Source organism: Parasteatoda tepidariorum, chromosome 3 (genome assembly GCF_982258835.1).
Source record: "Parasteatoda tepidariorum strain Cologne lab strain chromosome 3, Ptep-v5.0, whole genome shotgun sequence".
In the NCBI taxonomy this organism is placed as follows: Eukaryota; Metazoa; Arthropoda; class Arachnida; order Araneae; family Theridiidae; genus Parasteatoda; species Parasteatoda tepidariorum.
In genome coordinates this window covers 37502089-37515474 of record NC_141757.1, presented here as the reverse complement: position 1 = coordinate 37515474, position 13386 = coordinate 37502089, and the positions used below count along the sequence as shown (strand labels likewise).

At 29.3% G+C, this 13386-nt stretch overlaps 1 protein-coding gene across 2 annotated transcripts in view; it reads left to right on the top strand.

Moving 5' to 3' along the window:
- LOC107455353 (nose resistant to fluoxetine protein 6-like) overlaps window positions 1-13386 on the top strand; it is an 86805-nt gene that overhangs the window by 34199 nt on the left and 39220 nt on the right. For both annotated transcript variants that reach the window (XM_087159093.1, XM_087159092.1), the window contains exons 5-7: window positions 740-836; window positions 3321-3421; window positions 6433-6603. In XM_087159093.1, the coding sequence (XP_087015219.1) occupies window positions 740-836; window positions 3321-3421; window positions 6433-6603 (369 nt within the window). The remainder of the gene's footprint in view (window positions 1-739; window positions 837-3320; window positions 3422-6432; window positions 6604-13386) is intronic.

Genomic DNA, 13386 nt, shown 5'->3' with positions numbered 1-13386 from the left:
ACACTTTTGTCGTTCAATAGCTATCAAAACTATATTTATAAACTTTAATTAAACAAAAAAATATAACCTAAATTGTTTAGCGCATAGCCGCTGTTTTTTACAGTTTCTGGCTAAAATTCTTTATAGTGGTAGTCATGTAAAAATTGTGTTTACAGTTGTTACCAGGAATTATTTCAAATATGTAAATGCTAACTAACTTGAAAAATAATCGGAATTTTATGGTTGTATAATTATGGTGTGAAGGCCGAAATTATGATTAATCAATATTGTTAAAGATAAAAAATATTAATCGATACATTTGTTACCAATTTGAGAATAAAAAGAATGATGAAAAGTAAGTCTCATTACTGATAACTGAAAAGTACCTTTTGAATGCAAAAAGTTAAAATAACGTGACTACAGGTTATTTGCTTATTTGAGATCTGCCATACGACCACATAATCCATAGTTATGGAGGGTATTTTCTTTTTTTTTCTCATTAGACTTGCGTTGAGGCATGAGGCCAGCAAAACTTTTTCCAAAAGTGAAAATTTTACATCGGCATTTTTACATCATAATCATCATTACTGAAATCCAGGTAATTTTCTGCAAAAATACACAACCGTAAAATTTTTGAATATTCGCTTATCATTATGTATTGTACAGACCCTTTTATATTGTAGATTTATAGAGAAATAAAAGATATTTATTTTCCTTCTATTGCCATAACCATTTATGATGTCAAATTATTTCATTTAAGTTATGGTGTATTTGAAAATTGACAATAAAGTGAATATACCTGTGCATTGTGAAGTTAAAGAGGACCTGGCATTTACAGCAATGGAGATTTTTATTTTGTAAGTATAACGTTTGGGTTCATTGTTTTCATGTGTCTATTCTGCTGACAAAAGAAACTTCCAAAAGTAATTTACCCTATATTTTTGAAATAAAAAAATCAACATTTTTTGCTGTAAAATTACATTGGTCTAGAGGTTTAATATTTTTTCTACGTTATCTGTAGTTAGGTCGATGCATTTTTGTAGATACTGTATTAATTTCTGCTTACTCATGTCTTCCCTATGTTTTTGAAAGAGCACTGTACTTATTTTTCACATCGTACCCAGTTAAATCGTCGCTTTCTTGAAATGATTATCATCTGTGAATAATTGAATGATTTCACTCAGCGACTAAGTTGGAAAAAAAATATGTGGCAGAAACAGAAAAGAAGATGAGATGAAAGATTCAGTCCAATACAAGAGCTTATTTAGGTACAACATGTAGCATGCAAATAAAGTCACAGCGTGTATAAAAATGTACAATACGCAAGGGATAATACAGAGTGGCAAACTACACATAATTACAAACATACAATTGAGTAGAAATACTTAATTGACTATAGAATAACTCAGTTGGAAAAGCAGAGATAAGTGACACTTTCAAAAGGTATTAGGTCAACCTCTTTAAACATTCCCTCACTAGTGTATAAGGTGAGGGAATGATGCTGAAGTGAGGGAATGATTCAAGATGAGTAAATTATAAAAAAAAAATTTTTGTTCAATCGTGCCAGCCAATTTTATTTCCCAAACGTGTAAAAACTATTAAATATATGAAACTAAATTATAATAAATGTTAGATATACTTAGTATGTTATCATTTTCAAACTTGAGGTAGCTGTAACTTAGAAAAAAACATGTATTAAAATAAAATATCATTCCCTCACTTTTTAAATAGTGAAACTAATTAATTTATTTAAATATTAAGTATAATTTATAGAATATATACTTTCTTTATAATGCCATTACATATTTCTATTAATATAAAAAGTTTCAGAGCTTTTTATTCACTTTACTTTTTTTGATTTTATGAACTGAAAAATGACAGTTTTCGTGAGAATGACCCATATATGAAACTGCTTATTTTCCAAGGATAATGTAGATATTGTTGAGTAGTTTTAAAAAGAATTCGTTAACTCCTCCCGGAAACTAGTTATAACCGAAATGGTTTTACTACCAGCTATTCCTCATTTCCGTCTCGCTTTCACCCCAGAGTGGTAGTAATTTAGGTTATTGCTAAAAGATATTTCTTATTTTAATAAATTATTTTGTCGTTAAATGGTTAAGAAGCCGTTCGTTCGTTCGTTCGTTGTAGTGGAACTGGGCGTCTGAGGCCTTACGGCCCTTTTCCCATTCATCTTGAAGTTAACTTAGAGACATACATGACAAAATTAAAGTTTGGGGAGCAAATGGAGTTCTTGAGAAAAGAAAAATGGCACTTTGCCATTATTAGGCAATGACAATATTATAAGTAATAAAAATGTACATGAAAAAGGTAAAATTAAAGTACAATGGGAAAATGAACACTAATGAATATTTACAGTTTGGAAATACATACAAGAGGGGGCGAGTTAAAGGATTGTGAGGATGTGTGTATATGTGTAAGTAAATGTGGCTCTGTTAAGTAGAGACCCGGCCGTCAGTGAGTGTTTGTGTTGTTAAATGTTAGTATGATATCAGAAGTGTAGAAGTGTGCTATGGGTCGAATTTTTGCATCATCTTTGAGATTTATGCAGACGAAAATATCATTAAAATTTGCGGTATTGCAGGTGGCGGCTTTAATAAAGAAGTTTCTATTTAATTTGTTGAAATGATGGTCAAAGCGGTCAATATTAAGATCTCTATGAATGGCATTGTTGCGGATAAACCATCTGGCTCCCGTGAGTTTTCTCAAGATGTTGTTTTGGAGTACGATAAGTTTTTTGAGGTCTTTTTCGGAGGCGTTACACCAGGCAGCTGTGGTTAAGAAGCCAGAACTTTTTTGCCTATATACTTTCTTTGGGAAAAAAATTTTAGTGGGAGATACACAGAAATTAAATAATCGACATTTGTTTAATTTTTGTTACCACTTTTTAAAAGACTCGAGGATAAAGATATTTTTTATCTATAATTTTTGGGGTATTTTCATTTCCCTATTAATGTTATTTAAGTTCTTTTTTCCATGTTATTATTTTTCGAGCATCTTTTCAAGTTTATTTTTAGAGTATTTTTAAGAGGGATTCCCTACTGGTTGGGAACTCCTGAGTTATATGATGTAATATTAAAAAAAGTTAAATGAATAAAAAATGAATTTTCTTCATCAAATATTCGCCTATAAGGCAGCAATCTCTTCGTTTGACACTTACGAATGTGGTATGATTTCATCTCAATTTAATATGATCCTTTGTACAAAATATCTGAAAATGTGTGTTAAAAAGTTTGGGAAAATTATTTCAAAACTGCAAGTTTTTACTATGGTTTTGTAAACAAAAATATTACTCATTAAACTTTCTGTTTTATCCCTTTTAGCATATTATTCAGCTTTTTAATCTGTTTGGTGGTGCTAGGAACTTCATTGGATATTCTAATCAGAAATAATCCAAAAAATGATTTTGAAAAAAAGGAGAAAAGTAAGTTTTTTAAAAGAAATATACAGTAGAACCTCGATTTAGTGTTTTTCATGGGACTATTCATTGATTATGATAGATGAGGGAAAATGACGATTGGTTGATTAGATAAAAGATCAAATAATAACTTAAAAACATAATAAAAGTAATAAAAACAATAGAATTGGAAATTAAGAATTAAAAAAATTGTTATAATTAAAAAATTAATTATGTATGTACTTATTGTTAAATAAAGCTGAAGAAATACATTTATTTTTTCAAAATATTTGGACATCTTAGCTTCAAAACACTCTTCTTTCCTTTTCGTCGCAAATAATATTTTTTCGACTTAGTAATAAACAATGTTCGGAAGTAGCTAGCACACTACAAGTAGTTAAACTACTGTAGTCGCTGATTTTCTCGTAAATTGTAGTGTAGTATGCTATTTTTTTTAAAAAAAAGTAGTGTGGTGAGTAGAGCGATAAAAAAAGAGAAACAGTAGTTTGTAGCGATTCCTAACAATTACTTTTAACCTTAGTTTAGAATAGAAACACGGTTCTAACGCAACTAATTATTCAAATTAGATTAGTACAAATTTGCTCGAGTCCGTCAATGGATGCAATGGAAATGACCCTGTTTCTGCAGCTGAGCGTTAACCCCTTGGGAACGGGTGATTCAGAAAAGCATTCGTACAAAATCAGAATCAAGTTGTAATTAAATAAAAAACGGTAACTTAAATGTAGTCGTTGCTGATTTGACAGACTTACTTTGCTTTAACTTCAATTATTGTTAGTTTAATCATATATATAATCAATGTTAGTTCAAAGTATAACTAAATAGTTTTATTTTGAACAAAGTAATGGTGAATTAAATAAATCAAACAATTATAACTCCGCCCACAAATATACTACTAAGGAAATACTTTGATTACCAGTTTTATATTTTTACCCTGATTGATACAGTTTTATGCTGTCACGTATTTGTGACAGTCGGCGCGAAAGGGTTAACAGAAACGACGTATTTAAAATTACGTATAAATTAATATTTAAACTAGCCATTACGAAAAATAGATAATTAATCACTTTGGTCTCACTTTCACATGCGAATGCACATTCTTGAAACATTTATGTTATTTCGAAAAAGGGGAACGTATTTTCAATGCACTTAACTTCTTAAAGAAAAAAGAGAATTAAACAATTAAAAAATTGTAGGTATTCGATAATCTCGGATTTCTTAAATTAAATATTCGTTTTAAGAGGCCTAAAAAGTTGAAGGTTAAAAGAACAAATTCGAAAAAAAGTTTTGGAATAACATTAATAAGTATTTCTTTATTATTTCTAATATTTAATATTAGCCAATTTCTTATTCAAAACCATTTTGAATATAGGTGTAAATTAAGCTCTCCGGCTAAGCACGTCTCGTTAAAGTAACAGTTACTAAATTTCAAAGTTGTTTCCATTCACCTCATTTAAAAAAAAAGTCTTTGCAGTTGTAGTTAACTTCGTTTGTAACAAAGTAGCTGTAGTTGTAGTAAACTACAAAAATAATGTAGTTTTTCTGACCACTGGTAATAGATTACTGATGTTCAATTTCTGTAATTTTGAATGATTTCAGTAAGTTCCTTATTGTTTCAAAGGCTTTAAGAATTTCCAACAATGTTTTCACCTATTGTGGTTCTATTTCGTCATCTTCATCATCATCACTCTACATTTCTTCGGCTTTTGCAACAATTTCTTGAACAGTCAACATCACAAGTTCAATTTTTTCATCAAGTGATGCATAATCATTTAATGTGCAGCTTGAAGCGTCTCTTCCAAACTACAACATCATTAGCATCAGAATTACTATTTTCATTTTCAAAACAAAATGACTTCAATGTTTGTCTTAAGAGAGCTCACCTATTCATGAGGTAACCCTGGTTCGATTCCCAGCGATGGCTGGTTGATACGAATTCTGCACCTGGCTTTTACCGACCACAGTGTTGACGTAAAATATCCTCATTGATAGACGGATTAGAGGGCAAGAGTATTCTTGGCATCAGGTAAACCATGAATTGTTTTCGTTGTTTTCTTCCCCATATAACGCAAATGTTTATTAGTTCCATCAAAAAGTACTCCACGATTGGGTTCAAAATTACAATAATACTGAGTTGAACATTGGTAGTCGTGAGCTCAAAATTGGGTCGGCTGTTCAGCGACTGTTATAAAATACTTGTTTTAAATGACGGTAGAATTTTTGAACGACGGTCGCGAAATATGCTAGTTTTAAAAAGCGAACTAAACGGATATTATCAGCATTATATACAGGGTGTCTCAGTTAAGCGTTTCAGAACTTCTGAGAGGGGTAGGGGGCATCCTGACGACTCGAAATCATATAGCAATGTGGGGTCGGAAATGCTTTCCTGAAGCAGTGACGTACACAGAAGCACCATAAAGAAAAGAGACCATAAGTGAAAAATCGTTTTAATAATGCATTGAAAAAAGCATAAGGCACATGGGTCAAAGTAAGTGTTCGAAGTTTCTGCCACCGGCGACAATGCACACCTCACATCTCCGGTGCATGGGCATCCGAACATTCTGCAATACTCCAGGCATATCTCGAATTTCCCCGGCAGCTACTGAGATTCTTGTAACCAGCTCCTCAGCATTGTCAACGGGGGTGTCATAAACTAGTGTTTTCATATGACCCCAGAAATAAAAATCAAGACATGATATGTCGGGTGACTGAGGAGGCCAACGCACTGGAAAGCTCGGTTGGAACTTACGAACAACGCCATCTACCGCGTCTGGAAAGCATTTCCGACCCCGCATTGCTATATGATTTCGAGTCGTCAGGATGTCCCCTACCCCCCTTTGAAGTTCTGAAACGCTTAACTGAGACACCCTGTATGTATGTATAATTGACGGGATCGTTAAAATAAGATTGTGCATACGGGTAAACAAAAAATTCGGGATCGATGGATCGAGATTCGAATGTATATTATTCATATATCATCGGCCCATTAAATATCACTTTAACTTTATTTTAATTTCCAGGTACAGGAATAAAGGCATTATTATGTTTTTCTTTATACACAAACTTCATTAACCTTGTAAAGGAAGACAACAATCCAGATACTCTACACATGTTCCATGGTCTTCGAGTATTGTCAATGACTTGGATATTATGGAGTCATTCATATCTTGCTGTTAATTTCCGAGCATATGGTAAAAAAATTCAATCCTTTCAATGCTTCTTTTGTTATTAAAAATCTTAAGTAAATGTGCGAAATAAATAATTATAAAAAAATATATAAATGAAATAAGATCATAGGTGATGGAAAAGCGAAAGTGAAGAAAATTGACGTGAATTAAAATTAAAAATTTACACTAAAATCTGTAGACGTATGAAAGAAAAATGTAAATAATGCTATGTCTATTTTAGGGAATATTTCTTTTGGTCGCGCATGTTCAGGAAAATTTCCCCAACACACTTTGAAAAATAATGATCAAAGCTTTTAGAAACGCAATGTTCAGTGATCTGCCAAAATGAATTAAAATAGTTGTAATCAAATTAATGAATTAAAATAGTGCAAGTAATCAAATGAGCAGTGCAAGTAGAAATTTTCCTGATTAAGCAATTATTTTAGTTATTTTCACCCGACGTGTAGCTAATTTCTATATGTGCAAGGCTGCCAACTTTTGTTGATTGTGTATAAAATATTTTGTGAAAGGCGTGTAGTATTTGGCAGCCCTGTATATGTAAAAATCACTAATGTGTATTTATACATACACAATATCCACATAGCTTTTGAACAGTATTTTATTCTGTAAAGTGCTATAACAATACTATGGATATATAATTATCAATACTATTCACTGTATAATGAATTGGTAACTAAAATAGCCCCTTGCATATAAAATTACTTTTACTTGTCAAATTTATGTATAAAAAAATAATAAAAAAATAAAAACTATGCTTCCTATTTCAGAGACCGGTAAACTTTTACCTGTTGGCAGAGTTGTCACGGGCGACTAAAATTGCAAAAAGTGCTAGTTATATTGATATTCAAAGTATTATAAAAACAATCAGTACTTTCCCACATCACCGAGTGAATTCAACTTGACCCTGAACTCAGAACAAAAGTACCCTTATCCCCTACGTCTAAAAAGCGTTAGAAGTAAAATAAAATAAACAAGAATAAAATTAAATTAAATTAAAGAGAAAAACATTTCATAAGGATCTGATATTCTCTATCCGAATTGGAGCACTCGGGTTTCGATTTTAAGTGTGCGCGCATGCGCAAGTCATAACGTGTTAGTACGACATGAAGTCCACGTGAATGATTACGTAGCAAACACCCCATTTTACGTGAAATGCATGGGATCCACCAGATATCACTGAAGGAAAAAAAATTATTTGTGGGAAAAAAGCACTTTTTAAAAACACCAGCTGAAAAAAGCACCTTTAACCCCTTGGGGACGGGTGATTCAGAAAAGCTTTCGAACAAAATCAGAATCAAGTTGCAATTAAATAAAAAACGGTAACTTAAATGTAGTCGTTACTAATTTGACAGACTTACTTTGCTTTTATTTTAATTATTGTTAGTTTAATCATATATATAATCAATGTTAATTCAAAGTATAACTAAATAGTTTTATTTTGAACAAAGTAATGGTGAATTAAATAAATCAAAAAATTATAACTCCGCCTACAAATAAACTGCTAAAGAAATACTTTGATTACCAGTTTTATCTTTTTACCCTGACTGTTGCAGTTTTATGCTGTCACGTATTTGTGACAGTCGGCGCGAAAGGGTTAAAAGCTTTTAAAAACGAAATCCCCAAAAAAACACCTTTAAGTACTTTTTACGAACGCTACGCACCCTGTAGAGATATAAAATGTATTAACTAAAATTTGAGGGTATGAAGATATAGAACAGGGGTGGCGAACCTTTTTGCACCAACGTGCCATTTTTTCTAAAAAATTGTTTAATGTGGTCATAGACGTGCCATCAAATAATTTTGACTTCGTGATTATTGGGAAAGTAATAATACTGAATACTATCAACTTAAAACTCTTTATATACTATGGAAAAAAAACATTTTGCAGTGTCTCAGTTATACGCAAAATTCAACTTAAAGTAACATCACTGTGACTTCTGTTGTTGCAAATCAAATGACAAATAACTTGCATTGGATTGTATATTAGTTTAAGCAGGACTGTTAATTTGTTTTGCTATTTATTTATTGTTAGCTTGTTTTTTATGGTTATTAATTAGTAGGGGAAAAGTGGGGGCTTCACCCCACTTGACTCTCACCCCAGTTCAATGACCTCTAGTCTTATCCCTGTGGTGGTACACTCATGGGGCTCTCACCCCAGTTCAATGATCATGAAGACAGAGGTTTTTCTGAGATTGTGAGATCCTTTCATTAGATAAGGTTTTATCATAAGGAAGAAGTTTTTTTTTATTTTTTTCTTGCCTCCTCTTTAGAAAGTGGAAAAATTATTTTTATTTTCGGGACTTCGAAATTTTTCACAAGCTATTATATTTTTCATCATGTTTTTATTATTTAAATTAATATTCGAATTATTATTTTCTCATTAAAGCGTTATAAAAACATTGATATAATTTCTAAATGAACCCTTCTTTAGATATTATATTTTTAACCAATTTTAAATACTATGTCTAATAATTCTAAACCGATGAAATAGTTTGATAGTCAGAATGTTTGTATTTAATTAGTCATTACAGTACATATGTAATAATAATTCTATACTCATTCAGTTGAATAAAATGGTTTATGTTTTCATTACTTTAATTAATGTTCAAATCATTATTTTCCCAAAGCATTATAATAACATTGATTTAATTTCTAAATGAACCCTTCTTTAGAGATTACATTTTTACCAATTTTTAATGATGTGTCTAATAATTCTAAACTGATAAAATAGTTTATTAGTCAAAATGTTTGTATTTAATTAGCCGATATAGTATATATGTAATAATCATTCTAAGAGATAACTATACATAATCAGTTGAATAAAATGGTTTATGAGTTCTATAAAACTTGATGAATTTGTCTACTCATTATCAGTAATATAGTGTAACTATTATTCATTAATATTTTTCCGTTAAAATTCGTTTGATTACGACAGCTTTTGAAAATATCGATAAAATACTAGCGTCTTTGACATTAACCTAAGAAAGCTAAGTGAACCCATATCGTCACTCTGTAACTAAAGTTTTTGATAATTATGTCTCGTTTTTAATCACCTGTGTTCCAAAACTCATCAGATTGCTTGTTAATTTAAAGTTAGGAAAATTTTCAAAATGTTTGTACTTTGAAAATATTCAATGTTATTAGAAATTAGAAAATTTCTGAAATTCCTTGTACTTTGAATAACTTTCAAATTGTTTTGAGTTAGAAAAAGTTAAAAATTTTTTGTACTTAGAAATATCCCGAAAATGTACGAACATAAAAAATTTCTTTAGTTGGTTAATGCGGTACCATGATAGTTATAAATTTTTTAGCTTGATTGGAATTTGAAGAATTTTAAAATTTCGGATGTGTTGTTGGTAGAAAATTTCCGAAGTTGTTTGTACTTTGAATTATTTTTAAATTGTTTTAACTTAAAAATATTTTCAAAATCTTTGTCCTCAAGAATATTTTGAAGTTTTGTAAACATGTAAATTTTTGAAGTTGTAGTTTGAAAAATTCAGAATAGTTTTGTTTTCGAAAAATTTTGAAAATAAGCATTAGGAAAATTCTGAAGTTGTTGGTACTTTGAAAAATTCTGAAGCTTTTAAAAACGGGTAAGTAAAGAATCGCTGAAGTTCGAAGCTCGAAAAATTTTAAAACTGTTTTCACTTAAAAAATTTCTGAAGTTATTGGCACTTAAAAATTTCTTAATTTGTTTATACTTGAGTAGCTATCAAATTGTTCAGACTTTGAAAAAATTTCCAAATTTTTCTACTGAGAAATATCTAAAGCTTTACCAATTAGAAAATTTTCGTAGTTGGGAAAAAATAAAATTATTTAAGGAGTTGTAGAAGAATTAAAAAACTTTAAGATTTGTTCTGACTTTAAGAAATTTTCAAGTAATTTGGACTTTGAAAAAATTCCGAAGTTGTTTGAACATTGAAAATTATTTTAGTTGGAAAAAAAAGTATGCAAGAAGTAACAGAATATTTTTTGTTTCAAATTGTTTTCACTTTGAAAATTTTTTTAATTATTTATACTTTGAAAAAATTTTGAATCTGTTTGTGTTAAAAATATTCTGGAGTTGTATGTACATAAAATTGTTTTCAGTTGGAAAAATTGGTATATATCTACTAGCAAGTGTTTGGTCGTGGAAAATTTCTCAAACTGTTTTAAACTTTGAAACTTTTTCAAATTTTTTGTAATTTGATAAATTTTTAATTTGTTGGTTTTTAAAAAAAAATCTGAAAATGTTCGGAATTAGGAAAATTCTGAAGTTGTTGGTACTTTTAAAATGTCTGAAGTTTTTAAAACACGGGTATATTAAGAATCGCAGATGCTGTAAGTAATACTGTTGTACTATTTGTACTTCGAAAAATTCTGATGTTGTAGGTACTTAGAAAATTTCTCAAGTTATTTGTTCTTTGAAAAATATTTAAATTGTCCTGACTTTGAAAAATTTTTAAATTTTTCGTATTTTGATTGAAAATTATGATTTCTTAAAAATTATGAATTCTTCTTGTTTTGTACTTAAAATTGTTTCTAAATTCTTTGAACATAGAAAATTATTTTAGTTGGGAAAAACGGGTATATAAGAAGTCGCAGAATTTTTTTTAAACTTTTTTGTGATTTGTTTTGACTTTGAAATCAGAAAAATTTTCAACTTGCTTAGACTGTGAATTGTTTATACTTAGGAGGAATTCTAAAGTTGACTGAAGTGTAGAAAAGTTTTCAAATTTTCGTACTTAAAAAAACTTTGTAAAATGTTTTAATATAGAGTTTTTTTCTTTTTTTTTTTTTTTTTTTTTTTTTAAGTTGGAAAAAAAAACGGTTTTTAAGGAGTAGCGGGTGTCTGGACGAGGAAAAATTTTTGAACTGTTTCGACTTTTAAAAATTATCAAATTTTTCGTGCTTTGATAAATTCTGATCTGATGATTTTAGAAAAACTCTGAAGATGTTTAGATTCAGAATTTCTTAAAAACGGTTAAATAAGGAGTCGCTGAAGTCGGAAGTTAGAAAAAGTTTAAAACTATATTGAAAATATTGAAAATTCTGATATTGAAAATTCTGATGTTTTTAGTATTTTGAAAATTCTGAAGTTGTTTGTACTTTGATTGATTTTCATTTTTTTTGTACTTAGAAATATTCAGAAGATATGTGAATTTAAAAATTTTTGAAGTTGGGAAAAAGAAAAGGTATATAAAGAGTTGCAAAATTTTTAAGTTAGAAACTTTTTTTAACGTGTTTCGACTTTGATAAATTTTCGAATTCTTTGTACTGTTAACAATTATTAAACAGTTGGTTTTAGAAAAATTCCGATGTTGTTTGAATATAGAAAACCTTTTGAATGTGAGAAAAACGGCTATATAACGCATAGCAGACGTTTGTTTTGGAAAAATTTCAAATGCTTTAAAATTAGAAAAACTTGAATATGTTTATTACTCAGAAAAATTCAGAAAATGTTTTAAATTTGAATAATTTTCAAATTCTTTTGGCTTTGAAAAATTTTCAAACCGATTGTACTTAAACATATTTTGCAGATGTTTAAACGTAGAAATTTATTTATGTCGGAAAAAGCAGCTTTATTACGCCTAGCAGAAGTTTGGTCTTGGAAAATTTCCATATGTTTCGGCTGTGAATATTTTTCAAATTATTGGTACTTGAAAAAATTTTAAAATAAAATAATAATGAAGTTGTTAATACTTTGAATAATTTCAAATTGCTTTGACTTAGAAAAAACTTTAAAATATTTTCTTCTGGGGAATATTCTAAAATTGTTTGAATATAACACAATTTTCGATGTTGGAGAAAATGGGCATATAACGAGTCACATATGCTTCATCTTGGAAAAATTTTCAAATAGTTGCGATTTTTGAAAAATTTTTTAATTGTATGTACTTTGAGAAATTATGAAACTGCGGGTATTTTGAAAAATTCTAAAGTTATTTGCACCTAGAAATTTTTTAAATTTTTTTCTTGATTTAATTTTTTGTTGATACTTTTAATGTATGTAGTTGGTACTTTTAAAAATTCCGAAGTTGTTTGTAATTTGAATAATTTTCCTATTGTTTAAAGAATTTTCTAGCTGTTAGTACTTAGAATTAAACCTTAAGTTGTGTGAACTTGGAAAAAATTTTCGATCTGTTTGAACTTTAAAATATTCTGATACTACTTGAACATAGAAAACTTTTTAAGTTGGAAAAAATGGCTATATACTAAGAGTAATCAGTAGTACCTAATCAGTGAGGTTGAACTCTCATCCCTACTAGGGAAGTGGCCTGTAGCTCTCGAATAATTTTCAAATTGTTTTGATTTTAAAAACGTTTTCGAACCATTTGTAATTAGAAATATTTTGCGAATGTTTATACACAGAAATTTGTTGAAGTCAGAAAAAAACAGTTAGTTATATAACGAGTAGCAGAAGCTTGGTCTTGGAACGACATTGAATAATTTTTTAATTATTTAGACTTGGAAAAATTCTTAAGTGGTTGGTACTTAAAGAAATTTTAAAATTGTTTTGAGTTGAAAAATTAAAAAACTTTCTTTACCTAAAATGATTCTGAAGTTGTTTGAACTTGAAAATTTTGATGCTAGAAAAACGGTTTATAAAGAGTAGCTGAAATTTGGAGTTAAGAAATACTTAACTTATTAGAACTTGTTGCTTACTTGACACTTATAATTTTGCACAGAAATTCCATTAACATATGGAAAATTATTTTTGTTGGGAGAAATGGGTATATAAAAAGTTGCAGAAATATTTTCAAATTATGTTGACTTTGAAAATTTTTCAGAGTGTTAGTACTTGAA